Source organism: Alosa sapidissima, chromosome 22 (assembly GCF_018492685.1).
Source record: "Alosa sapidissima isolate fAloSap1 chromosome 22, fAloSap1.pri, whole genome shotgun sequence".
NCBI lineage: Eukaryota > Metazoa > Chordata > Actinopteri > Clupeiformes > Clupeidae > Alosa > Alosa sapidissima.
Window position 1 is genome coordinate 5,390,505 of NC_055978.1, and position 27,500 is coordinate 5,418,004.

General features: G+C 41.7%; 3 protein-coding genes across 5 annotated transcripts in view; all 3 read right to left on the minus strand.

Moving 5' to 3' along the window:
- Positions 1 to 2,770: 2,770 nt before the first annotated feature.
- On the minus strand, positions 2,771 to 5,443 carry ndufa12 (NADH:ubiquinone oxidoreductase subunit A12). Its single transcript, XM_042079152.1, has 4 exons — positions 5,287 to 5,443; positions 4,978 to 5,060; positions 4,587 to 4,674; positions 2,771 to 3,033 (listed from the first exon to the last, which is right to left on the minus strand). The coding sequence occupies exons 1-4, from the start codon at positions 5,373 to 5,375 to the stop codon at positions 2,853 to 2,855; spliced, it is 441 nt and encodes a 146-aa protein (XP_041935086.1). The 5' UTR covers positions 5,376 to 5,443; the 3' UTR covers positions 2,771 to 2,852.
- A 496-nt stretch (positions 5,444 to 5,939) lies between these two features.
- Positions 5,940 to 17,291, minus strand: nr2c1 (nuclear receptor subfamily 2, group C, member 1). 3 transcript variants are annotated; one of them, XM_042078117.1, is made up of 14 exons: positions 17,174 to 17,291; positions 16,090 to 16,207; positions 15,557 to 15,757; positions 11,830 to 11,905; positions 11,395 to 11,574; positions 10,756 to 10,900; positions 10,575 to 10,656; positions 10,091 to 10,281; positions 9,647 to 9,794; positions 9,341 to 9,462; positions 8,784 to 8,923; positions 7,798 to 7,935; positions 7,181 to 7,286; positions 5,940 to 6,756 (listed from the first exon to the last, which is right to left on the minus strand). In XM_042078117.1, exons 2-14 carry the CDS (start codon positions 16,153 to 16,155, stop codon positions 6,582 to 6,584), a joined length of 1,770 nt encoding a protein of 589 aa, XP_041934051.1. In that variant the 5' UTR covers positions 16,156 to 16,207; positions 17,174 to 17,291; the 3' UTR covers positions 5,940 to 6,581. The 3 variants fall into 3 exon arrangements, with proteins under 3 accessions (XP_041934051.1, XP_041934053.1, XP_041934052.1); XM_042078119.1 differs by having other exon boundaries at positions 17,096 to 17,291; XM_042078118.1 differs by lacking the exon at positions 17,174 to 17,291 and adding an exon at positions 16,440 to 16,953.
- Positions 17,292 to 17,602: 311 nt separating this feature from the next.
- The window catches only part of fgd6 (FYVE, RhoGEF and PH domain containing 6), a 28,359-nt gene continuing 18,461 nt past the window's right edge, over positions 17,603 to 27,500 (minus strand). Inside the window, exons 13-21 of the mRNA XM_042078113.1 lie at positions 26,976 to 27,059; positions 26,690 to 26,769; positions 24,541 to 24,643; positions 24,035 to 24,184; positions 23,684 to 23,786; positions 22,923 to 23,026; positions 21,628 to 21,756; positions 20,185 to 20,333; positions 17,603 to 19,917 (exon numbers count right to left, since the gene is read on the minus strand). Of these exons, the coding sequence (XP_041934047.1) occupies positions 19,881 to 19,917; positions 20,185 to 20,333; positions 21,628 to 21,756; positions 22,923 to 23,026; positions 23,684 to 23,786; positions 24,035 to 24,184; positions 24,541 to 24,643; positions 26,690 to 26,769; positions 26,976 to 27,059 (939 nt within the window). The 3' untranslated portion in view covers positions 17,603 to 19,880. The remainder of the gene's footprint in view (positions 19,918 to 20,184; positions 20,334 to 21,627; positions 21,757 to 22,922; positions 23,027 to 23,683; positions 23,787 to 24,034; positions 24,185 to 24,540; positions 24,644 to 26,689; positions 26,770 to 26,975; positions 27,060 to 27,500) is intronic.

The window sequence follows — 27,500 nt, forward strand, 5'->3', positions numbered from 1 at the left end:
GGACTGTGTGACTAATTATCTGAGAATATCTGGGTATAAAGACCCGAATGTGTGAGTGTGTGTGAAAGAGAGAAGGAGATGGACTGTGTCTGTGACTAATTCACTTAGGGGCAAGAAGTTACACACAAACATGAAGTTACGCACAAACATGAAGTTACGCACAAACATGACATGAAGTTACACACAAACACGAAGTTACGCACAAACACGAAGTTACGCACAAACACGAAGTTACGCACAAACACGAAGTTACACACAAACATGAACTCATGACACTGCGTGTGCGGCAACACGCTCTCCCTCAGGCAACACACGAATGCATGTGCTCACACATGTGATCTTATCAGTAAACATAGATTTTTATCAACTATCAATGCAAACACATGCCACAGGCAGATAGCACTCTGGATGATCCGCCCTCTGCCCTTCACCCTCCAACAGTGTTGGGGATTAACTAAATACATGTGAAGAGCTCTTTCCCAAAACTGTATATCCACCATTTTAATGCATTTTCATAAATCATTTTTTGTTTTTTTTTTGTTTTCCCAAGTAATTTCAGTGGAACTGTACCACTCTCAATTGAGAAGGGTCTGGTGTCAACAAGGCTAATGTAACTCCCCTTGTGCTGTTGAAATTCATTAAAAAACTGTGTATACTGTGTTTGGGATGTGGTAGCCTTTTAGCCTATGTGCAGACGAAACATCTCTATTCTTCTTTTACATGGTGTTTCGTATAGCACATAGCTTATACTGTATATCAATCCATCCTCACTATAAAGCAGGTTGTGGGTTGTTGTTGACACTATGAGTCTTCCAACTTCACATAACTGTTTCATCCACAGCTAATAACATATAATACAACGTATTCAAAATACGTTACTCACTTTGAGTGTTCTATCGGAATACGTTACAAAAAAACATTTTAGGGCATGTATTCAGTAATCTGTAGTGGAATACATTTGAAAAGTAACCTTCCCAACACTGCCCTCTAATAACAGGTGTGTGTGTGTGTGTGTGTGTGTGTGTGTCAGTGTGAGAGAAAGAAAGAGTTTGTGTGTAAAACTGTCAATTTGCATGCCATGAATATGTATCCACACCACAGCAAGTGTGTGTGTAGGATTATTAAAAAGGAGGCCTGCTGAGATTCTGTGTGTGTGTTTGTGCGTGCATGCAATTGAGTTTCAGAGTTGCAGCCAAAACTCCATATCTGATAACAATGCCCTTGAACAACTCACTCTCACATTCTTTTCATTCCATCACATCTATACATTATTCTTCAGCATCAGCCGCATATTGGATGCATTGTAGCATGTCAAACATCTCTGGCAGTACTGAATTAGGCTAAGAAAAGGAATATGCTAGGAGTCTGTTTCATTCAGCTGGAGTGTAGCCTACATACTCTAGTGTGGTGCATTCTGTGCAGCGTTAAGTCATATAGCATTGCATCAGTATGTCTGGGCATTCAGCTATGCTGCTGTTTTACATAATCAAATTCAGAACAGGGCCGCTGCTCTGGCAGCAGGATTGCGCCCTAAATTAACCAGAAGGAAAAAACAGTCAACGCTTCCCCCTAGTGGTCATTTTAAGCAACAACATAAAGGCATTGCTGTAATTGAAAATAAATAAATAAATCAATGCTGAACTGTTGAATGTCAGTTCAATTCAACACGGTGCTGAATGTCTTAGGTTAAAAAACATTTTCACAAAAAAATGCCACAAATAGTTGATACGCCTTGGTGAGCTTTTCAAGCATTAAAGCAAAGGGAGGAAGTTGGTTAAAATTTGGGAATGGCCGCTTACCTCACTTCCTCGCCGTTCAAAGAGGGTTGCAAGTGTAAACCTCCTCATTTAATAAATCAACACATCTGAGCTATGAGTGGAAACACAAACACACATATTAAACAAATATCTCTTAGACTTAGACATTCTTAACAACTTCAAGCCTTATATCTCTAACTTTCAAAATTGGTCACAAAGATCAGACGTAATCGTACACTAATTCATTAGGGTTGCCACCAGACAGAACCTTTTACAATCCCAAAGGAATTCATTCCATCTTACTATTACATAACTCTCCTGTGTATTCCTATGAAAGCAGGGATCTAACACATCATTGTTTTATTAAAACATTCTGTATACTCCAAATTTAGTAGGACACATAAGTGTTCTTTTAATTAGTACAGCAATCTTACCGGTCATGATGGCCTACCTCCCCAGCTTGTCCTTTCAAAGAAACCGTGTTCTAGGAGCCGGCACACTTGCCCAACCTACAGCAAACACCTACTGATCTCTATCTCTCACACACATACACCGCACACACACTAATCCCATGGTCATCTGACGCAGTCAGCACACACTCCCCTGTGAAATACTGTGGCTCCGTTCAATGTCCCTAAATAAGAGTGGTTGCTCTCTCTCTCTCTCTCTCTCTCTCTCTCACACACACACGCCCAAAGACACACCCAATAGACTTACACAGACAAAAGACTGAGACAAATGACCAATATACTCAAGACACCAGACAATGCAGTTTCAAGTGGCATGGAAAATAGAATGACTACCAAGACTACCGGTAATCATTACAGGCAAAGAATGAGTTTACTTACATACTAGCGAAGGATTTGATACAAGTGTGTATGACTGGGCTACTAACTAAAAAACCCTGACTGTAACGGTCCATATCACTGCTTTACAGGGCCAGCAAACACCAAAACCCCTCTAATATACACACACACACACACACACACAAACAAAACGGATCTCAAACAATGCCGTTTTTGTACGTTTGTTTAATTTATTAATGGATCTCTAAACAGGTAATTACAATGACAATATACAGAGAGGGGGCAGAAGTTACTGACTCCCAGCCTTTGGGGGAACCCATTCGTGGATCTTCTTCCGGGTTGTGGAAAACGGCACGTACTGGGCTGCGGAGCCGCTCACGTTGAACTGGTGCACTTCAGCAAGGAACTTCTTGGGAACAGGAGGGTGTGTGGTCGGCGGATCATCAGTCATGGAGTGGAGCCAGCGATGCCTTAGTGTCAAAATGGGGGGAGGGTGGAGACATAAGGATTATTGGTTAAGCCTTTGAATACTGCTGTGATGTGTTTTCTAATCTAATGAAGCCGGCCTTCAACCATACGATTTTCAAAGCGATTTCACTGTCGGAGAGTTGGACTGAAAGTGGTCCCAGCCTTTCTAATCTTAATGAAGATGGACAAGGGCAGAATACAACACAGATTAACCAGATATTCAAAATAATAAATAAATAAATAAATAAATAATACAATAATACAAATAATATGTTAAGCAGCTTGTAAGTGTATTAAAGTTTTCAGCATTCCTTTTAAACTTCTCTTCCCATGGAAAGGAACCTGCATTGACATCTATGTTTAGGGTTGTCTCAATCACAACTCCCAATATAAAATCCAGAGGGGGAAAACTGTGGCTTCAGAAAGTACAGTCCTACGATGAACTGGTTCTACCTGTATGATTTCACTAATTATGGGTCTGCACTCATTAACTTACTTGAACACCCTTCACTGCTCCAGGGAATGTTGCCTGGCACCGATGCCCATACACACCAAGACTAGTCCAAGTCTTGGAAAACAAGACTATTCTTGTTTGTTGTTCACAAACGTGGAAGGAGTTACCAATCACTACCAGAGCAGGAGAGTGCTTCTCCATAAGATGAAGACCCACCTCTCCTGACACTTCTAACATGCCTTAGTCTGAGAAAGTTTTTTCCCCCCACACTACTATGCCTATGTCTTTTGATTACTTTCTGGTTGTCAACGTTAACCAGTGAACAACAGTCCAGTTTATCTTGTACCATATATAAAGGTAGTACTAAAAGATAGCATTTATTATTGCTCCAACGCCTCATTTGCACTGGTGCTTGAATGCTGGAGCTTGGATGCTGGGACTTGGAAGTAACTTTTGATAAAAAGCTTCAGCTAAAAGAATAAATGTACATGTAATTTGCTCATCTGGTGGGTGAAGAGTTGTGTTTGTTAGAATCAGCTGGCTTAGTGAATGGTTGGGGAAAAATGTGTGGTAGGACTTTCCCTTTCTGGAGGCAGTTTTCCACCAGTATACTATATATAGACAAACGTATTGGGATGCCTGCTATTACACCCAATAACATCCCTTCTCTAAATCCTCTCTTAAAAAGGTATTGTGTATTGATATATTGAGGTGGCCTCCCCTTTGGTGCTTGGGATTTCAACTAGATTCTTTTAACATTTTTGCCCATTCAATCAGAATAGTATTTGTGTGGTCAGGCACTCTTGGACACTCTTCCAACCAAAGGTGTTTGATAACATGGAAACCTGTTCTCTGTGGCTTCTTACACACCAAACTCACAAAACAATGTCTTCCTGGACCTACAGATCATCAAAAATATTGTGGCAAGCTTTCTGAGATGAGAAGAAGCTGTTATAGCTGCAAAGCTGTATATCAATGCCTATGGATTTGGAGTGGGATGTCATTTAAGTTAATCTCTCCACATCTGTAAATAACAGCTGTGTGATATCATGACAAGGGGGAAAAGGGGGTGTTTCTGACAAAGCTTAAAGGTATAGTTACCATTCCGAAGGCACCATGCTCCCATCCACTTCCCACATGGTGTTCTTTCCGTTCATCTCTGTGGTGTAGACCACCCAGCGATGCCGACCTGACATTATACATACCAAAATGGTTAGTCTCTGTCTAGAATAGATCAACTGCGTATTCATCACATGTACAATTAGGGCCAAGCAATAAGACAACAGAGGATACTGGATGGTGGAGACCGTGTTTCTGAATGCACTGATCCAACTGGGTCCTAATGCCGGAAGAATCATACTTTGATACTGAAATATTGTTAACGTTACTTCAACGCAAATATACGGTACCCCAATAAACCGGTAGCTACGTATGATAGGGAAATTAGCGTTACAGTAACGTTAAGTTCACATAGGCTATGATAGATTCCTACCAAAGAAGTAACGATTGTCCTCGAAATACTTGTTTCCATACTTGTCAATCCCAACCAGTGCTCCAGTTTTCACGTCGTTAACCCTTGAAAAAGAGAGTAATATAATGTTAGTAATGTGGCGAATTTCCTGAGGGAAAACATATTAACAGCAGCTCACATATACGCCAGTGTGGAACATCAAGTAATGTCAGCTAGCAAGTTATGCTAGCTCTGTTGAGGTCACAGTTTGTTTACCCTAATTTCCAAAGACATTAAAAATATAGCAGTGCCTTCTGTGGGCATGAGGCAATTTATTGTCTTATTACACACCTGAAAAACTGCACAAGCAATCCACGAAGACCCCCATGACCTCCCAACTGGCCTAAAGCCCTTCGAAAAACATGAACGTACTCCGCCATTTTCGACGGAAACTGCTGTGCACCACTCAATGTTCCGTGGCAACACCAATCAACGTGCTTTAGTTCCCCCTAAAAGACCCCCCAAAAAACATGGGCCAAGTCTCGCGAACCCTTCTCTCCAACTGGCGCAATTTGGTTTCGAAATGTTGCGAGATGTGCATTGGAAGTAGCCTAGAAATCTAGACGCACCCTAGCAGCGGCAAATTAATTTAGGATGGCCCGCCAGGCTACATTGGAAGCAGAGGCAGAACAAGTTTTCTCTCAGGTAGGCTGTCAACACCACGTCAATGGCAGCCTTTGACAACCTGATTTATTACATCCAAAGGATAACTAGCACGCATCCAATGTATAACTGTAAGTATAACTGTGTATACTTTCTGCGGAACATTATGTAAAAACTGAATTGGAAGCCTACATCTAGGGCTACTGAAGATCCCAGTTTTTAAAACAGTTGGTCTAAAAACCTTTAGGAAAATGCAAATAATTTTGCAACCCTCCGATATGTTTGGTGACCCCCAGTTTTAAGAACCACTGGTGTACGACACAAATGAGGACTACAAAATACACTTTTGACATTTCTTTTATGTACATACATATAATATTTACACAACAGTACACAGTACTGTCAATTGATAGAGCACAGTTTTGCAGATAAAGGGATAAAGAATAATTAATCTCCATCCATACATTAACATAACTAATTATCAGCCAAGAAACTGATGCCTCCACTGAAAGCATGATGAGAAAAACCTACAGAAAATGCTTCTTCTTCTCATCCCATTATACAAAGACCACAATGCCACATGAAACAAAGAAAACAAAAGTATAACAAAGACAATCCACGTCTGTATTGTAAGGTCTCATCATTCCTTGAACTCTGCACCTGTACGTGCATGCCGGTGTACATTTCTGTTTGGGGGATGAAAACTGTCCATCTTAATGAAGTTGATCTGGGACACTTGTATTAACCAGCTTAAGCCATACAACATTCTGAACGGAACATCAAACATGCTTATCTTGTTCTGTGGAGACCACAGAGTAGGGATCTCAATCCGCAAAGCTTTATACGTCTGCAAACCCTTAAAGCATGTCCAGATTGTTTGACTGGAGTTAATCGCTTGGCCTTATAGGCTAGCTGGGGTTCCCTGTCCACCCTGATTGGTTGGCTAGGGTAATTCACTCGTCCTGATTGGCGGGTTGGCAGGTTTATTCGCTGACGCCGACTGGCTGGCTGTTGTAGTCGGTGGACTCCATCTTGAGGATATAGGGGATGATGCTGTCGATCTGAACGTTACCGATGAGGCCGGTGAAGAAGAGCTCCTCAGTCACACACGCGCTCATCAGACGCAACGCAGGCAGCCGCAGAAGCAACCTTGACAACCTGACACACACACAGACAAACATTTAAGTTAAAAAGCATTTAGCATTTCAGTAGCATCGAAAATGACATTCAAACATGCGTGGTGCGATTACTATTTTACAGACGTACAAATACTTTCCATGGTGTCGAAGGCTTCAAACCTATAACTCTCATACATCTTGCTCTAACAACTAAGGCACTGCAAAATATCTTTTGCATAATCTGCATAGCCTCTAAAGGGACATGGTGAGCATGAGAAAGTTTTGCTTGCACACCAGAAACTTTCTGGTGAGCTTGATAAAGTATGCCCAAGAAACGTAAAGCAATAGTAATTATAAAATATGTCCATGTCCCCTATGGGGTTTTGAGTTTATAGTGACCATGAGAAAGTTTCCGTTTCCTGGGCCATGGTGGTTGGTAAAGATGCAGAGTGTGTGTGTCTCACCGGTATGTGTCATCTGGGTACTCCCTCGTGATGTAGTCCTGTAGCTCCATATAGGCCTTCTCCTGGAAGCTCTCAATGTGAGCAAAGCAGTCCACACCTGCGTGATCTGAAAACAAAGATGCAACGCAACCAAAGCTTAATTAAGAAATATGTATTAAAATAGGATCATCCATTATGACGAGTTAGTGCCTGAATTAGGTCTATTTTGATGTACAGTCTTCGTACTTCCTTTGTAGTTGTTGTCACATGCATTCTCATTCTCTCTCTCTCTCTCTCTCTCTCTCTCTCTCATATATGGGTATAGGCAGGGACATATGTGTGCACATGCACACGTCCACAGACAGACATACACAGACACATACTGGAAATAGAGCTTATGTTTTTGTGTTCAACAATTGTGCGATCGTGCGGTCCACTCAGGCTTTGCGTTATGTAGACATTAAAGGAATTTTGCACAGAACTCTGCTGGACTTTTGAGTCTTCTTTTCTGGTTTATGTTTTTGACTTCAGCACTTAAAATGGTGTATTTTTGTTACGTTGTGGGCAAGATATTTGGCCTTAATTTCTGGCCCGAGTCTGAATATCTGACACGACAACACACACACTCTGTTCCTCACCAGGGCTGAAGAGCGTGATGGCTTTGAGGTAGGCGTACTCTTGTGCGTCCGGCTCCACTTTGTTCATGCTGTTGCAAAACTCTTGAAGCCTCCAGATGTGCTCCATCACCTCCTTCACACGCTCCGCAGAAAGCTTTTCTGCACACACAAACACTTAATTATATATAGACTACATATCTCCCTAGTCATACAAAAACAAATTTTCCTAATTTTCCCCATTAAAGGAATTATCCGGAGAAAAATGCACTTTAGATCAATTTACGGATGATTGGGAGTACATACGTTGAGTTGACATCAAAATCATGTCATTCGGATGTGTCACACGCATCTTTAGGGGAAAGTCCGTAAAAGTCGATTGCATCACGTCACGTGACGTGACATTTAAAAATTCCAACCTGTTAGTAAGCTAGGGTTTGCTGTTGCATACAACTTCATTTCAATTTCGAAAGAAATACTGGACTATGTTTTTTTTAACGTGTTACTCCACACTCGGCAATCGACTCCTACGGACTTTCCCCTAAAGATGCCAGCTGCAGCAGCAACATTTCCGGAAAGGTACTGGCTTGATGAAATTCATTCTGGACTCCATCCGACCACATAAAGACCTTGGGATACTTCTGTTTGGTTTTAGGGACCCTCTACTCACTACCACGTAAGTGGAATGTTGTTTGGAACTGTAGAAGAGGTATAAAAATAGCGTTTTGTAGCGGCGAAATGACATGCCCTGGTCACTTCCAGGCTAACGAGTTTTGACTAAAAACGGTAAAATCGAACTTTCTCAAAACACATCCGAATGACATGATTTGGATGTCAACTCAACGTATGTACTCCCAATCATCCGTAAATTGATCTAAAGTGCATTTTACTCCGGATAATTCCTTTAAGCCTTCATTAAGCCTTCCTCTGAGTTTCAAAGACGTTCAACTCAAGGAGTGCATTCCTGCATTTACACACACACACACACACACACACACACACACACACACCTTCACTGAGGTTGGTCTCTAAGTGCTGGACGATGGTGGTGAGGACGGAGGAGACGTCCATGACGTCGGAACACTGCGCCAGACTCAGAGCAAAGAGCTCATTCCAGCACGCCTTCATCAACATGATGCCATTCTCTGAGCTAAGCGTGTCGGGAGAGAGAGGAGGATATTTAACATTACTTTATTGAAACATCACAAACCTAAAATGTGTGTACAAATACACACATATCAAGTAAGCAAATGAAGTACAGATTATCAAGCATATTCTATCACCAGAGAGAGAGAGAGAGAGAGAGAGAGAGAGAGAGAGAAAGAAATTAGGCTAAGCATCCCTTGTGTGGTGTGGTTCATGTGTCTAAGTATCGTGTGGTGTGGGTGTTTATGTATGTGTGTCCTGTGTGAGTGTGTGTGTGTGTGTCCCATGTGCAGCATGTACACTACCAGTCAACAATTTGGACACAGCTACTTATTTGTATAAATGAGTAGCTGTGACCACTGATAGTGTATGTGTGTATCCTGTGTGTGTGTGTGTGAGTGTGAGAGAGACAGAGACTCACCCCAGGGCCTGGAAGGCTGGTATGGAGCGTGCCCAGTGCATAGACAGGAAGAGGAGACGAGACGCAGACTCACAGATGTAGTTCACAGTCAGAAACTCAGGCACAGGGAGCGGCATCATTAGCTACACACACACACACGCATTACTAACAAACACACTTCAATTCTAGCAGACTGACTATAGGTAGACTATAGGTAGTTAGATGTCAAAGTGCTCAAGTCTCTAAAAATTACATTTACATGAACAGTAACATTTTTTTTTCTGTCAACCAGTGCATGCTGGGTATTTCCATGCGGGGTGGTCTCACCTTGAAAGGGATGTGGCAGTCAGACAGGAGTGGACCCTGCAGGTCCAGCAGGGTGCCCGACTCATCCGCGCCCGCCATGTTGGAATCGACCCCCATCTCCTCGCCACGCTGTTCTGAGCGCAGCACTTTAGCCAGGGTGTCAAACGCCCTGATGGACATGGACACACACACACACACACACACACACACACACAGAGAGAGTCAAAGACAGGCAGGAAGCATACACACACAGTTCAAATGAACAATTTCACAAGTAGATCAAATGGGAACACATACACACACAAAAATAAAAAATGAAAAGTGTTGACAGAGTGTTTGGGATTGTGTGTGTATTTGTCTGTTGGAGACTTGAAGAATGGACTGACTGTGTTTAAGTTGTGTTTTTGTGTGTTTTTGTGTGTCTGTGTGTGTGTGTGTGTGTTTTAAATGAATATTCATCCTCACCGGCTGAGGTCATTGGAGTTGTGTTCGTCTGATTGGGTGTGTTCGTCTGCGATTGAGTCATCCCCATTACTCATGGTCTCCACTCCGTATTGGTCAGTGTTACCGTCACTCATTTCTTTGCTCTCATTGAGGTGGGCCAACGATGTCACAACATTAGCCAGCGTACCCAGATCTCCTTGGCAACTGTCACTCTGAAATACAATATGATATTTATACAATATAACATTTATATTATAAATAATAAACATCAAAAGAATAAGCACAAACTAGTGTCATTATAATATGAGTATAGGACTTGGTGGTATCTAGACCACCAAGCTCCATCCTATTACTGAGAGTATGAAGCCTCACTAGTCTACTAGCAATAATGCTTGCATGTCCATTAGATTGCACTTTGGTCATGGATACGTGGGCTGAGAGTAGTGTGTGTTAGTGTGTGTAAGTGAGTGAGTGTGTGTGTATGTGTGTGTGTCTTGGTGCATACCCTGTCTGGGGAGGTAGAGATGAGAATGTTGTTGTCCAGTTTGGACATGGACTGCTGTATATTCAGCAGTAAGCTGGAGGATCTGGGGAGAGAACATGCTGTTACTTATAGCCGTCAGACACTTACATACAGGAGCCACACAAGATTTCTCTCTCCGTCTCTCTCTCTCACACACACGTACTTGTTCTGTTTTTCGTACTCAAAGGTGGGCAGGGCTGCCAGGGGGCTGCACAGGTTCTTGCGGATGTAGATCTTCTGTGTAGAGGCGGCACAGTTGGCAGGTTTCTCCCTGGACACATCCACTGGCTTCCTTTCACACTGCACCGCTGCACACACAACCACCACACTGTCAGACTAGATTGTGTGTGGGAAGGTTCTGAGGTTACTATGCATGAATCTCTGTGTGTGTGTGTTTGTGTGTGTATTACAGTGAACCAATTTGAATTTTAGAGGCTGAGGTCTTGAGTCTGGTGGAGTATGAAGGAAAGGCTTTCAGCACACATTAAATATTAATGAGAAAGACTCCAGCACATCAGTGTGCATGACCGTGAGTGCACGTTTACATGCGTGAATCCGTACCCTGCAGTCTGTGTGTTTGCAGCAGTACTGCAGCGCTGCAGTCTGCTATACTGGCAGTGTTTGCCATGGTGTTTGTTGATGGTGTGTGTGTGTGTGTGTGTGTGTGTGTGCGCCGAAGGAGATGCAGCGTTGCAGTCGGCAGTACTGGCATCGGTTGCAGTGGTTCTTGCTGATAACACAGTCAGTGTGTGTGTGTGTGTGTGTGTGTGTGTATTTATGTGTGTGTGCGCGCCTCACTTACAGTCCTGCTTCATGCCGAAGGAGATGCAGCGCTGCAGTCGGCAGTACTGGCAGCGGTTGCGGTGGTGCTTGTTGATGACGCAGTCGCCGCTGCCCCTGCACGAGTAGACCAGGTTCTTCCTGATGCTGCGCTTGAAGAAGCCCTTACAGCCTTCACAGCTCACCGCGCCGTAATGACGACCTGGGAGAGAGGGGGAAGGAGAGAGGGAGGGAGGGAGGCAGAGAGAGAGAAAGGGAGGTAAGGAGAGCAAGAGAGAAAGACAGAGAGACAGGGTACGAGAGAGAAGAGGAAGAAAGGCAGAACTGAGCATGTACATAAATCATTTTGAATTGTGTATTATTGTGTATTGGTTTATGGACATGTATGTGTCTGTGTGTTTATGTGGATGCGATAAATATTTACTTAAATATTTTAATGTGTATCTATGTGTGTTACCTGTGGCCTTGTCTCCACACACAACACAGTACTCCACGACAGGCTTGGAATTCTGCTCGGAGTTGTCTGTCACAAACTGGGGAACAGACAACCTCATCAGTATTTTCTACTTCAATACATTCAATGCAGTTGCACAAAGCAATGTAGAATATTACATTATTTTATATGACATCTGGCTGACGCTTTTTAAACCCTAAGCGACTCCCAACAATGGAAACAATCAAGACAGAGTACAATAACGACAAGTTAGTGCAGCAGTAAGTGCTACTTCTATACATACTTGAATTTCCCCTTGGGGATCAATAAAGTATCTATCTATCTATCTATCTATCTATCTATCTATCTATCTACAGTCAAGTGTCAGTTCTATTCAGGTGGTAAGTGCTAGAATTAGCAAGTCTAGTTGTAGGTAGTGCTACGTGGAGATGCTGTCTGAAGAGCTGGGTCTTCGGGAGTTTTTTGAAGGTAGAGAGGGACGCTCCTGCTCTGGTAGGAACTGGTAGTGCGTTCCACCAACGGGGAACAACAGATGAGAAAGGTTTGGATTGCCCTGAGCGTACGGGTGGCAGAGCCAGATGTCGTTCCTCTGTGAATGAGGTCTCACTATATGGAACTCCACTTGACTGTTTAGTTATGTATAAATTTTAGTAGGCCTAATTCAATAAAACACCTATGAATACCCCTACCCAGAGCCATATAAAGGTAGAGTTGTGACAATGGGTGTTCAAAATTCGTTAAGGTCACGTGGTTCATGTAAACTTCAAAAAGTTCCCGGAAGTGATTGACAATGGATTAGAATGCATTAAATAAGCTACTGTTCAATGAGAGACAGAGCCACAATTTTGGGTAATTGACAGACAATAAATGCATTGATATACAATATTTATAACACAGTGTAATTATTGTGTAAACTGTGTAGTTATCCTACCATTACAACAATATTAAATTAAATTCCAGACCGTAGGCTGCTAAATATCGGAAGGTGACCTTTTTTATTCCCTTTTACGTATGTGTCACTTAATATTAATTTCTGTACAAAACCAAGACGGGAGATTCTTTAGAAAACGCAATAGCACCCACCCCATAAGTGTAGCCTAGGCCTATCTAAATTATCGTTATAAAAAAAATGACCTAGTACGTGACTCAAGAGCTGTAAACAGTGTTTTTGAGACTGCGTGTAGCCTACAAAAGCGCATTGAGATTTTAATTTTTCAACGAGAAACAGTAACACAGCTAGTCTAACATTAACTTGTTTGAGTTTTCTCCCCAACGTTTTCTCTGGTAGTTCCTCACTGATCTGAGATAATGAGCGAACTACCTTAAGTAGCGTCTCGGGAGAATAAAAAAAAAAAGTTTAAAAGTTTTCTAACATCTCTCCAGTGTAACGGTGGGCATGTTAAGTTAACCGTAGCATTACCTACACAGTAACCCCATGGTAATGCGATGCGAGTGATCATAACATATAAAACGTGATATAGTCCTTGATAAATAACCAGGCTATGAACTCATAAACAACAGCATTTTGTCACCGTTTGTCATTCACCGTGCTGTGGATACAGCATTAAGATGCTAGGCTAAAGAGCTTGAGATTCATAGAACCTGCATGGTTGTGCTCATCCTGTCAGAAAATAGCAATTTGATCAGTGATCATGCATCATATCAGCGCAAGCTTGGTTTGAAACTGGTTTCTGGGGATGGGGTTTACACGATCCTTCACTGGGCAAGTGCCTGCTGTGTTAATATGACCGTGCTGATGCTAACAGCTGCAGCTCCCTCAAATCTATATAGGTTCTCATGCATATTAGGCTAGCTTTTGCCAATGAAAATGAATGCAACATAAAAAAAAAACTAGGCTACTGCTCCTAACTGAAAAAACATTTACGTCACTGTAAGGAAATTATTATTATCATTGTATAACCATTTGTGTAAGCAGAAATATTGTTGTGCTGAGTTCAAAGAACAGAGAGTACAAGTTAAGTGTGCACCCAGACAGACAGGAACTGCACCCTGGCTGTGTGTGTGTGTGGGTAGATAGATAGATAGATAGATAGATAGATGGTGACTGATGGTGTGAGGAATTCTTCCTTACATTAGCAGGCTCTCCTCTTGGTACCAGAGTTTGTGGGCAAAGCCATACTACGTGTTGTGGTTCTTGTATCTATATGTTGGGGTTAAATTCCCTGACAGTTACCAATAATGTTAACAACAAACTCAGCTTCACTGCTGCAAACAAAGTTGGCTATATGCTTCGCCATATAACGAACCAGCTAGCCTTGTGATAACAAAATCTTTACCTTTTGTTTAGTCCACTGAAAGTTATCCACATATCAAATGATTAAATACACAGTTATGGAGGAATTGTTTTGGGGAAGCAGTTGCACTATATCCCACTTTTGCTGCCTTTAAGCCACTTAAATCCATAGCCTAGATGAGCATTGCGCATACGTTACAACTTGACATGATGGTGAAGCTAAATGCCCAAGAAACGTCACGTCATTGTAGGCCTACTAAACGCAAAAACTTAATGACAGCTTGTTCGTGGTGGTGTAGTGCTGCCTAATTGAAATGGGATAGGCAAGGGTTATCTTATATTCGGCTATTATGTGTGGCACATTTATTGGGCTTTTACCCTTTTTTAATTTATTTGATGAGGAACTGATAAAGACTGAGCAGCAGAAAAGTCATAGTCGATACATAAATCGTTTATTATTATAATTAGGCTATTGATAGCCTACTATTACTTTACTACTATTACTGTTATTATTATTATTATTATTCGGATGAGGCAAAGGAATGTAAATCTGAGTCTGAAATGTTGGCTACAAACAGTCTATACTGCTGTAACTGCACTGCTGCTATTATGTAAGGGATAATGCCCAACGAGGTGTCCATTATCAGAAATAAATGGACGACGCGGAGGCGTGAACTGTCCGACGCAAAGTGGAGGACGGTTGCTTCCGCGAAGTCCATTTATTTCTGATAATGGATGCATCGAAGGGCATTATCCCGTTTATACCATGGTCACTTACAAAATAAATACATATGAAATCAATTATTAATACTAAATGAGTTTTAGAGCTAAAATCGTTAGTTTTTTTAGCTGTTTATCGCAACGCTGTGGAATGTTGATAAGTTTTAGATAAGTTGATAAGATTGTTCACAATGCTGCCTTGGTTACCAACTAGCGTTTGAGCCAGCACAGTGATTTAGAACTGTCATCAGGCAATTCGAACGGAACGTCTTTTTATAGGTGTAGTATATCACTTTTTAAACAACACCCTTTTCAACCTAGACCATGGTATAATAATTGTTAACTTCCGGGAACTATTTGAGGCTTCCATTAGCTGCCATTGTTGGAAAAAAAATGGAACATTAACGTCAATGGAGTTGTCGCAACTCTACCTTTATATGGCTCTGCCCCTACATATAGACCCTTTCAACATTAAAAACAAAAACAATGCTTGAACGTTCTATTTGGTTCCCAATCTACTTCCTCTGCATTAAGATAACATATGGAATGTTAAAATGGAAGCCTTGTGGGGCCAACTATGATGCTGATAATGGAAGTCTCTTGAAAGGGTCTATATCACAAGGAATTTTACATCTCTCCTGTGTTTATTTGAAATATGTGTAAGTTACAAGACCTGACAGATAATCGAACGACTACTGATGAAATGATTGAGAGGCTATTGTCGCCTTCGCCTTCCGTCTGGGCTGTGGGACTCACCTGGATCTGCTGTCCAGCCAAGTCAGGTGAAGCCATGAGCAGGTGATTGACAGCTGCTGCCGCATCAGCTGATGCCAGAATGACCTTTCCTGAGGTCCCCTCCGAATTGGTCAAAATGAGCTTCTCCAAGTTGGAGTTGTCAACGTTGGCTAGGATATACTGTGGCTTGCCAGAGTTGGACTGGTCGTACGCAGTCACAATCTGAGAGAAAGCGACAGAGAGAGAGAGAGAGAGAGAGAGAGAGAGAGAGACTGAATGGATTAACTAATGTATGAATGATACCAACATAAATATACTCTCATACAAAAGACACTGTAGGTGACATGATTTATGTTCTGTGTATTACACAAGTGCCTCTTGAATTTCTGAGTCTGTTGACTATATATTTATATGCGTGCATACATTTATATCTGTTAACATCAATATAATGAAGACAAGTGACAGACACAGGAGGGTAGTAGGAAGAGGAATGTGGTGTGACATTGGAGGGGTTTAATTGAACTCTCAGGATTGCGCTTGTGGTCTGTTAGTACCTGTATTCTCTGCTCCAGACCACCCTCAGCAGACACCAGCTGCATTCTGGGAGATTGTCCCTCCATGATGTCCCCTGTGTAGTACTCTAAACACTACACTCCATCCGATGCAGACGAACTATGACACACAAACATTGGTCACAGACACGTTTGGGAAAACAGAACGCTTCGACAGACACAATAGCAATTGCAATTGCAACACAAACACGCGCGCAAAAAAAAGCCATTCACTGCCAGTGACTTTCATCCGTGCGTAAGTGAGCGTCATTCATAATTCAACGGACTCTTACAGCTGCGGTATGCAAAGCCGACTGCATGGATGAGCTCGACCATTTAAGTTTACCCGTTACCTCCATTCAGACATACAGTACGCACTGTATGCATGACTATGTCGATTTCTGTGGAGTCATCACACGAATTCAAGATCAAAAGGGTCAATTAAGTCTTCACTATTAACTTATATGGGTAACACAGACATAAATACAAACAACCCATGATACGGAAGATAAAGAACGTGCATTTCCTTGTCGGGTGAAAGGTCATCACTGAAGGGTTAACGCGCAAGAAGGCAGTCGTCAGCGGCCGAGCCGGAATAGCGCATTCATTAACAAGATTATTATAAAATGCATTCGAATGGTTTCATTCACACTCCAGTGGCGTGTTTGGGGCTATGTTGAGGAGTCCTTGAGTTAGTAAGCAGCAACATTTCCTCAATCGAGGAGTGCATACTTTGTCGTGGCGTGTTAGTGGATACGTTACTGGCTAACTAGCTAAATGGTGTTGTTAGCTGGCTAGTACACTGGCAATCCTGAATATATCAAGCGTTTTAACTCCTAGTTGTTGCATGCATCCTACGATAATGCTTTTAGTTTTATAGTTCTATGCAATCAACTGCTATTAAGATGGAGCATTCTTTTCGAAAGAAGCAGTGTCTATGCCCGAATTAGCTAGCTACTTAGCGAACATGCTAGCATTAGCTACTTCTTGGTTAGCAGTGCACTTTTACCTTTGGCTACCTAACTCCAACAGCCAGCATGACCCCAGATTATGCATTTATCTTGAGATCGCAAAACATGTTGCTTACCGATATGGCAGCTATCGTTTTGTCTTCCACCGCGAATGTTTGAGTAAATTGATGATTGTGTCCAGTTGAGCTTCGGGGCGGGTCAGAGTTCGTGACCTGTTCCGCCAAACAGATTAGACTGCTCATGCGCACTAAAAAAAAACGTGCAGGAAATGTGCGTGATGCGCACACGCCACACGGAGCAGTTGTGGTCGCTACTGGTCACAACCAACAAACATAACACCTTGAATATGTCAACAACTCAAGTCAGTATTGACAAGTGGTGTTTTGAGTTCTTTTGAGTGGTGTTCTGAGTCTAAGACTGTATGTTACCAAGTTGTCGTTTTACTGGTTCATCTACATTATATGCATAACACCTTGGTGCTGTTCACAGAATCTGCATCATGTAGGCCTACGTTTCATTTGACAAGAAAGAAACTGAGACATGTCTACTTTTTAAAAATTATTATTGTACACTTTACATTTGTGAAGAAAAACTAGCACTGAACACTTAACTGCATTGACTTGTGCTGGTAAACTCAGTAGAGACGAATGGTTAAAAACACCTGTGGAACATATAGGCTAAATGCTTTAGCATAAATCTCCCAGAACACACTTGCTGAGAACCTTACCAAATGAGAGCAAGACCAGACTATTTTATATTACTCAACCTTTGTGTTTTGCTTTCTATTTGTAGGCCTACTCAGACTTTGAGCATACATATAACCTGTTCGGCTCATTTAATAAAGCATTTGTGCCACCTGAATTGCAACAGTTTGAGAGATAATTTATGACACAGATCCCATGCCCAAAAGGACGAAGTGGAGTCTTTTTCTCAGAGACTAAACCTCAACTCGGGATAGTCTTTCACATGCTAGCCTGGTCTTGCTCTGAGCATTGCAAATAAAACCAAGAGGTCGCTATACAGTGTAAGAAAGGCCTCAGTAAACATACAACTCGAATAATAACTCCTCTGATGAGCATTAACAACTGGTAAATTACAAAAAAATAAAGATAACACTATGAACACAATAGTAAACGTCTTTAAAGTATTACTGCAAAAAGTGAAATGAGGAGTTACATGTCTTCATAACAGCTTTAACTGTGTGAAAATGCTCAAGGCAAGCTGATCCTGTAAATATCGTATGGTGAATCTATGTGGGGGTATGTCAAACTTAGTGTAGTGTGGGGTCTTAAAAAAGTTTGACTCGAACAGACAGAAAGGCACAGTATTCTAGCATTCAGATTCACTATTACATAAAAAACCCTGTTTTACAGGCTTCCAAATTTTAAATACATACTATATCACATGTTAAAATCTGTATATACAACTCGTATTTCCAGTTCTTTCCAGTATGACCTTCTATACATTAGTTTTTTTCTTTTAAAAAGCATTTGCTTGAGGCACAAATGTAAAATTCCATTAAAAAAAAAAACTAATAAAAACATTTGAACGATGTTGGTTTTCAGAATCACAGACTCTTTCCCTGTCTATTTGCTCAGTCCACCATAGCGAGCTTCTCCCACAGTGCATTGCAAAAAAAAAAAAAAACACAAAATGTCTCCCAATGTGCTACTCCTCTCAGTGTCCATGGCAACAGGCCAAGTCGGATGCGACACCGACCGACGCTCTCTCACTTAACCTCTGACCCTCAAGTGACGTGACATTACATGACAGCTCCACCTGCACCAAAGGACAGCAAGCTTTCCTCCTTTGCCCTTCCTAAGTGGTGTACACTTGAAGTGTATACTTGTAGTGTGTACTTGTAGTGTACACTTTGAGGGCTGTATCCTCTTTGGCATACTAAGTGACTGTGCGGTGGGGCTTGTTTGGGTCATTTTTCTCTTTCTGTTGCTGAGTGAGTGAGGGCAAATTAAGGGTTTCAGTGAGAACATCTGTGTGCCTCGCTGTTTCCTCTCTCTTCCTCTTCCAAAGTCTTTTCCTTCCTCCTTTCCTCGACCCCACCCTCTCCCTTCCCTTCTGGGTCACTGAGCTGGCTTGGTCAGCCGTGCGGGGGAATGGCCTGGTTCCCTGGCCAGCAGCCTCTCACACACAAGCATGTCCTCACTCTCTCTCTCACACACACACACACACACACACACAGAGTCATCCACTATTTCTTGTACACACAACACACACAGACTCACCATCTATTTCTCATAGACAGATACACATAAACACACACATACACAGTCACTCAATTCCTCCTAGACACACACACACATACAGGCACAAACATAAACAGACCCCATTTCCCTGATATTTTCTTCAAGGGTTGTACGTCCAACATGGCTTCATAAATATGAAGCAAATAAAACTGAGTATTTACTGAAACAAACCATTTTTTCTCATTGGGTAACAGTTTCTTCATATCATGCAAACCAAAGTGGGATGGTATTAAACCATTATCTATGATAAAAATGTGTAATGTTGTGATTGGCTTTCTCCAGTGATTGACATTTATAGACATGACTGAGGTGAGTCCTGCCACCTCGTCCTGTTTCTTTTCATGGTGGAATCCATTCTTTGAACATGTCAGTCTATACAGAAATCTGGAGACAAACACTGGTATTGTACTACAAGTCCCATCAGGCCTTGCACAGGAGCTGTACTTCCTGAATCTGGCCTTATTAGTGGAGTGTAATACAGGAAGAGCCTGTGAGAGAATGACCCTTACAGCTAATGGGGTGCTGAGGAGGTAAAATCTCAACCAATCAGAGGATGGAGTCAAAGAATCATGGCCTCTTGGAACGCCTCAATCCATCTGCTCAGGCACAAAAAACATAAACACAAACAAATCAGGGTGACACTGATTGGACTATCAACAACAAACAAAGAAAAACAAATGAGGGTGAATGAACTGAATGAATACTCATGTTTACGTGAGGTACACAGGTTCACAGATCATTCAGATTCTAAGGAACTGCACATTATCACATCTGGTTCTAGTACTTGTATAATGTGAGTTCATATGAAGAGCCTCTGAGAAAAGCTAATGTGAGTGTGCGTGTGTGTGTGTGTATTTGTTTACCTCTGTGCTGTAGGGATATCCTCTGCTTTAAAGATGTAGTAGAGAGTATTCTTGTGGTAGAGTTTGAACTGCAGCTTCTGAGCTGGGCCTTGCTTCTCCTCTCGAAGGAAGAATCCCAATAGCGGTTGACTCTCTAGTGCCGCAACATCCTGGAAAACACATGCACGCACACACACACCAAATTACATACTTAGCAGATAGACACACACACAAAACCAAACACTTGGCGGATGCATGAACGCACACACAAACACATGCACGCCAAAACAAATACACAGACACAGTTTCCTAACTTATTGTGAAATTGTAAGTCAAAGAATAATGGCTCTGGATTACCATAATCATCATAATATTAGCACCCCCCACTAATTGTCACACCCCAAACGAAGGTACAAATAATACGACCCCTCTAGACATCAGATAATGGGGGTATTCTAAGTGCATAGTTCAGTCACAATATTGCATATACGTTTAATAGAAGAGACCAATAGCTCTTAGCTAAAGAAAGCCATAAGGCTCTTCTCTTGGGAGGTTTACGACTGTAAAACTGACGATATGTAAGGCAACTATTTGAGTAGGTGTGCCTGAGTATTGCTGTTCAGGCATCATTCTCATCAATATTGGGCAATTATGATTTTTCTGGAGAACTTTAATCATCAGTATGCAAATTGTCATGTGTCAATGACTGACATCCACTCCACAGCACTATCATTAAGCAGAAGAGCTTGACCAGCTGGAGACCACACCGTCATGCACAACTGACAGACTGAGGAAGTCATTTGTCCCCAGGGCCATGCAACTCTTCAATGCTTCATTAAAGGGAAGAGGAGATATAGACTTCTCTGCATAGTCTATCTGCCTTTCCACCCTCTTCTACACTTCCATGACCTCCTATAACAATGTTATGTACCACCATGACACAAACCTCATAGAGCACCTTACCACTGCATACTGAAACACAGGGTCAGAGTCAGTCCCTGCCTTGTCACTGCAAGTGCCTCATGCTTATACATCCTTAGTACATTCATGTGGATCCTTGATTTAGTATCTTTTACTGTCCTTATTAGTCATGTGGATTTGTTATTTTATCATCCTGTTTATGTTGTACTGTATGTCGTGTGTGATGTCTTAAGCTACTGGGACCTTGAATTTCCCCTTGGGGATCAATAACGTATATATCTATCTATCTCTGTCTATGATCATCCAAATCAGAACACACAGAACTGGTTCTGTGATTGCTTAAAATGTTGCCCCATGTTTTCACCGACATTAGGCTAAAGGGCCGTCCGTGCCAAGAACAATAACAAGAATGCTATTGTTACTTCCTGTAGCATTGATTAGGCCTATAACTGACGATGGTATTTGGATGAACACCGAAACATTTTGTACCTTTTAGTCCAATGTTAAAACGAAACCTTTTAAAAGAGCCAGATAGACGCTAACCTCACTGGCAGCATACGTGTAGAGGACTTTGTTCTTGATGACAAACCACAGCCTCTTCCATGGCTTCTTGTGGCCTTTCGAGCGCATCAAGTACCCACTCATAGAGGAGTTCTCCGTACTGGCAGATACCTGCAGGGGAATGGAAGGTGCCGGAAACAACACATGCATGAGAGCAAGGAAAAGAAAACAAAACAGTTTGAGGGTAAAACAAAAGTAAACAGTTTGAGGGTAAAATAAACAGCAGGGTTCTTAGAACTGATGATGAAGTTCAACTTCCAACATTCACACTGACTGACACTGACCAACCTGCCTTTTGAAATGCTATGAAACGATTTGGTTTTGACATACATCCAATGACGAGGCCTTTTAAGATCCCACAACATACAGACCATTCATACACAGATAAACTACGTTCCTGACATTCTTTGACGTCACTGAAATATGACTAAAGTCTCTTATATTTCAGTAAAGTTTATTCTATCTCACTAATGTCTCAGCTTTTTATGAGTAATGTTGCAGTAATAAATATTCCTTACATTTTGTCCACATGACTAATACAAGATGACCGCGTCAGTAATATCTGACTCAAGCCTCTAATATCTCACTAATGTCTGTATTATCCATCAGAAATTACTCAGTAATGCCTGTGTTATATCCCAGTACTATCCTTGCTACTTGAGTTCCACAATCCAGCTCACTGCGGTTGTCTGATGAGGGTCTGATGTATAAGAGGTCACAATCAAGACTCTTTTCCTCAGTGGTTCCTGGTTGGGGGAATGAGCTGCCTAGTGTTCTGCATTCTAATGATAGTTTTGGGACTTTCAAGAAGCGTTTAAAGACCTCGGTTCACCTTACTTGTAATGAATTAATTCACTTTTGGTTTATATGTTTATATTTTGTTATTGATATTACTGTTTTATTACTATTATGCTTATTGAAGCATACCGGTAATAGTTTAAAGAGACTGATTCCAAAACACTATATCTCCATTTTTAAAAAAACATTAATTAGTATTATTTAATTTAATTGTGTATTTCAGGTAATATCAATAAAATTGCAGTTGAGATGTTTTGATTGAGTATAGATAAATCAAATACCAATACCCAATTACAGTTCTACTGAAAAATGATAAATTTACAAAATAAATTTAAAATGGAGGATATAGCGTTCTGTAACCAAACTCTTCATTTGAAACCATTCTGTTTAAATACGTAGTGTTCATATGCTGTAAGTTGCTTTGGACAAAATTGTCTGCCAAATACCATAACCACATAACCACACACACAATGAGTCACCTCTTTAAGAGCGGAGGGGATTTTCTTCTGCTTGCGGCTGAAGGAGAAGGCGCTGGAGCCAACCCGCCCACCTGGGGAGATGGAGGAGGACGCGGAGTGATCACCTGAGGGAGGAGAGGAACAAGGGAGCTCAGAGAGGACGACAGGAGAGAAGAGAGAGACGTGAGAGAGGAAGAGAAAGAGAGGATGAAAGAGGAGAGGGGCCTTCATTTAAATGATGGGAAAAGTCTAAATACGCTCATTGGCCAACGTGCGTGAACTAAGGCGGAACACTGGAAATAACGAAGCGGCAGAGATAAGCGTAACGCAACACAACACAACGCGCAGACCATAATAAGTTCTATCTCGTTCCTAAGTAACACAAACGGTTTTCCTAAACTGACAATTGAATACTCTCGCGTTGCTCAGCTTGTTCAACGCGCTGCCACCGTTCCGCTGCCGAACCATAGGAAACCTGCTGCTTGCCGCTGGCCAGTGTGATCCCTGCCTAAAGCTATCATTGCAGCTAGCATTGAGCTGACTAAGTGATGTTTGTGCATAAGATCTTGCTCCTGGTATTGAATCAATAAATAGATTTTGCTTAGTTATTAAATTGACTAAATACACTTCGCCTGACATTTAAATTAGGGCCACAAGAGAAGAAGACATATTCTGTGTGTGTGTGTGTGTGTGTGTGTGTGTGTGTGTTTGTGAAATTGAGCCAGGGAGAGAGGAAGACAAGAGTAGTCCAAAACAGTAGACAGCAAAACTAAAGCACATACTCTTTTGTTGTAGTTTGTCGTAGCAGTGGTCACACACTCGTGCAGGCTGGTGTTTCAGGTACTCTAGGTAGCACTTATTAGTGGAGCAGGCTTGGCACACAACCTGTAACACACAAACACACACACACACACACACACACACACACACACACACAAACACGACACACACACATCAGAATATAAAATAATGAAGCATGGAATAACAAAAATAACCACGGAACTTCAAGAATAACATTGTTCATTGACTTTACATAGTGTGTAGGTTTGACTATAACACCCAATTAGGATCAAACATAAATACAAACTCACACACACACACACACACACACACACACACACACACACACTGACCTTTCCGCAGGCGCGGCAGTGGTGTCTTCTCCAGGTGAGGGTAAACTCACAGGTGCAGATCATGCACATAGTGGTGCGCAGATCCGGGATCCAGATAGGAGCTTTGGAGCCCAGAGGAAAGTCACTGTCGTCTCCAGCTGTACGCTCGTTCTGTTAACAGACACACACACAAACACACACACACACATATACGTTACACACAAACAGACACACACACACATACACCAACACACAGACACACACACATCAACACACATAAATTGCATAAATGGAGAAAAGATAATACATGTATATCAAACTACGTATACTGTAAACTATTACAAAGTAAAAGGGCTTTTACATCCTCTTGTAATATGCATACTCCACCATGTTAATTCTACCCTATGGGCATATTGTTGGACTGTTATTATTGGGCTGTGTATGTGAGTGTTTGTGTGTGTGGGCACATGTGTTGGTGTGTGTGTGTGTGTGTGTGTGTGTGCATATGTGTTTGTGTGTGTGCACACCTCTTCCTGGCTGCGACTGGAGATGAAGGTGATCTTCTTCCTGGTGTAGTCCTCTATCGCCTTGGAGATGGCCTCTAGCCACTCATCTCGCTCCGTGGCAGAGCTGTAGCCAATCAGAAGGGAACATCAACACAACCAATCAGCAGGGATCAAGCCAGTAACAGGCTTGCTGTATAGTAACGATGCACTCTGTGTGTGTGTGTGTGTAGTAGATGCATTGTATGTGTGTGTGTGTGTGTGTGTGTGAGAGAGTGAGTGTGTGTTTAGTAGATGCATTGTGTATATATATATATATATACAGGGTGCGATTTGCGTAAAAAAACAGAGGGGGGGATGATTTTGAATAAGTTTGTAAACCCCCCCTCCCCCCGCCCCCACCACCCCAAAAAAAAAAAAAATTAACGAACGATTCATAGCCTAGTAATGTCATGGCTTATAATACCCTATATTATTTTTGCCACCTTTGTAACATTTTAGTTTTAGTTTACCGTGGTCTATGACTTGAAACAGCGAGTGTGCTTGGTATGATGATCAGCTCCTCTAATGCAGGGTAGGACTACGTTTTGACAAGCATACAAATTCACCTTGTTCTTGCCCCATCTGAAATGACTCCTCTACTTTTGCTGCCTCCATCCTTTCTGTATTTGTTGTGTAAAAAAACATTGTATATGATGGCACTGAAGTCTTAAGTTAGTGAATTGGCTAACAGTGTTAGTTGGTAACCAAATAGCCTACACATTGCGCTACACGCTGCATAGGCTACGTGCATTCTCTCTCCTGCTGATTTGCGTTCAGTAGCCAAGTGCGTAATATTGCAAAAGTTGAAAAAATAAATGTGTTTATTGTAGCCTACAGAAAATAAATAGCCTATCATACTGTCAGTTAATTGCCTACAGTGCAGTGAAGAGTTTGAAGAGTAAAGTTATAGGGCAACTTGAAGTTTTATGAAAATAATTTACGAACCAGAACATAAAGACCATGAAGCTTCTATTTCTTGCAGCTGTTAAAACACCCGCTAGATAGTTTAAATACCCACCAACATTAGTTTTTGCAGTACAGATTATTTCTAAAAGTTATTTGTCTACTAGGCCTAGCCTACTGGCTGATTTATCAAACGAGTGCTTTCTCGTTCGTCCTTCACAAACTACAGGTGTTTCGGTAGAGAGCCATTGAATAAGCGATGCCAAGCAATTTCTGTAACACTTTTTGTGACATTCAGCAAATATCTCCTCATTTAATGTAAGTTCCTTCGGACAATAGGCCTACGTTCTACTCTACGTGCAGTTGTCCTCCATCTCAGTTGCATCAGCTTTCTAATTTTGAAGGTTCTAAAACATTATTATGCTTCACTGAATCCTTCTCGTTTTCTTTCATTTGTCCAGCTAACTTTTCCATTGAAACTAGCCATTTATGATGGATTACACACTCGACATTCTGAAATGTCCTGCACGATCAAGGCCAAATTAAGTTATCACGCAGCCACTGTGTCAGCAGCATGAGTGCTGACGGTGACGGTGCGTTTCTGATGTCAGATTATTATGTAGGCTAGCCTACTAGACTGTTCTCACGTTGCAGCGCTTTACTTATGTGGAGTAGCATTAATCAATGAGGGGCAGAGGGGGATAAATGTTGTCCCCACCGGGGATAAAAATAATTTAGCAGAGGTAGGGATAGGAAAACCAGAGGGGGGGAAATCCTCACCATCCCCCCCTACAAATCGCACCCTGTATATATATATATATATATATATATATATATATATATATATATGTATATATGTGTGTGTGTGTGTGTGTGTGTGTGTGTGTGTGTGTGTGTGGTGTTAATAAAACTTAAGTAGCCATAGAAGGGAGATGACAGAAATACAGGTAAGAATCAAACAAAGAAAGAAATGAACAATGATGATGAAATGATGAAGAAAAACAGACGGAGGTAGAAGAGAAAGGAGGGAGAGATAAAACAGTAAGCAGTTTACCAGGGGAGGAACAAGATGCCTTGTGTGTGTGTGTCTGTCTGATTTAAAACATCTGCAGACTATCAAGAGATTAATGGAACATACTGTGTGTGTGAGTGTGTGTGTGTGTGTGTGTGTGTGTGTGTGTGTGTGTGTGTGTGTGTGTGTGTTTGTGTGTATGTGTGTTAAACCTACCTCGCTGACAGGATAAACGATCTCTCCACACTCTCGATGTTCAGCTCATTCTGATAAGCCTCCTGGCTTGGTTTACTCACCTGAGAAAAGACAAACACACACACACACACACACCACACACACAGTTGTGACCAGTTTCTTTTTCATGTGCCTTATCTGGTGATATGGTATGTATACTATGTAAACATTCGAGGGGCTGAATGAATCATTGAGTGAAAAGGAGAGAGAGAAAGAAAGAGGGAGTATCATATCAGTGTGTGTGTGTGTGTGTGTAAGACATCCTTACCTTCATGCCAGCGAGAGAGAGCATACAGTTGAGCTTAAACTGGCCAGACTGCACTGGGGTTGTGTACAACAGGGCGTCATTAAACTGAAAATATGACACACGCACGTACGAATGCACACATACACACACACACGCGCGCGCGCGCACGCACGCACACACACACACACACACACACGCACACACACACACACACACACACACACACACACACACACACGCACACATACACATACACACACACACACACACACACACACACACACACACACGCACACATACACACACACACACACACACACACACACAGAAGACACATACACACACACGCACAATTTCAGTTGTGTTCATGGGTAATTGATTATGTAATACTATACCAATTATAATTGGTAATACTATAACAATTGATAGTACTGTATAGTCTACATGGCACGTGTCCTACTGATGTAGGTAGAGAAACAAGATAACATTACATTACATTTATTATTGACTATAAGTGACTTACATATATCAACTATATTACAAGGG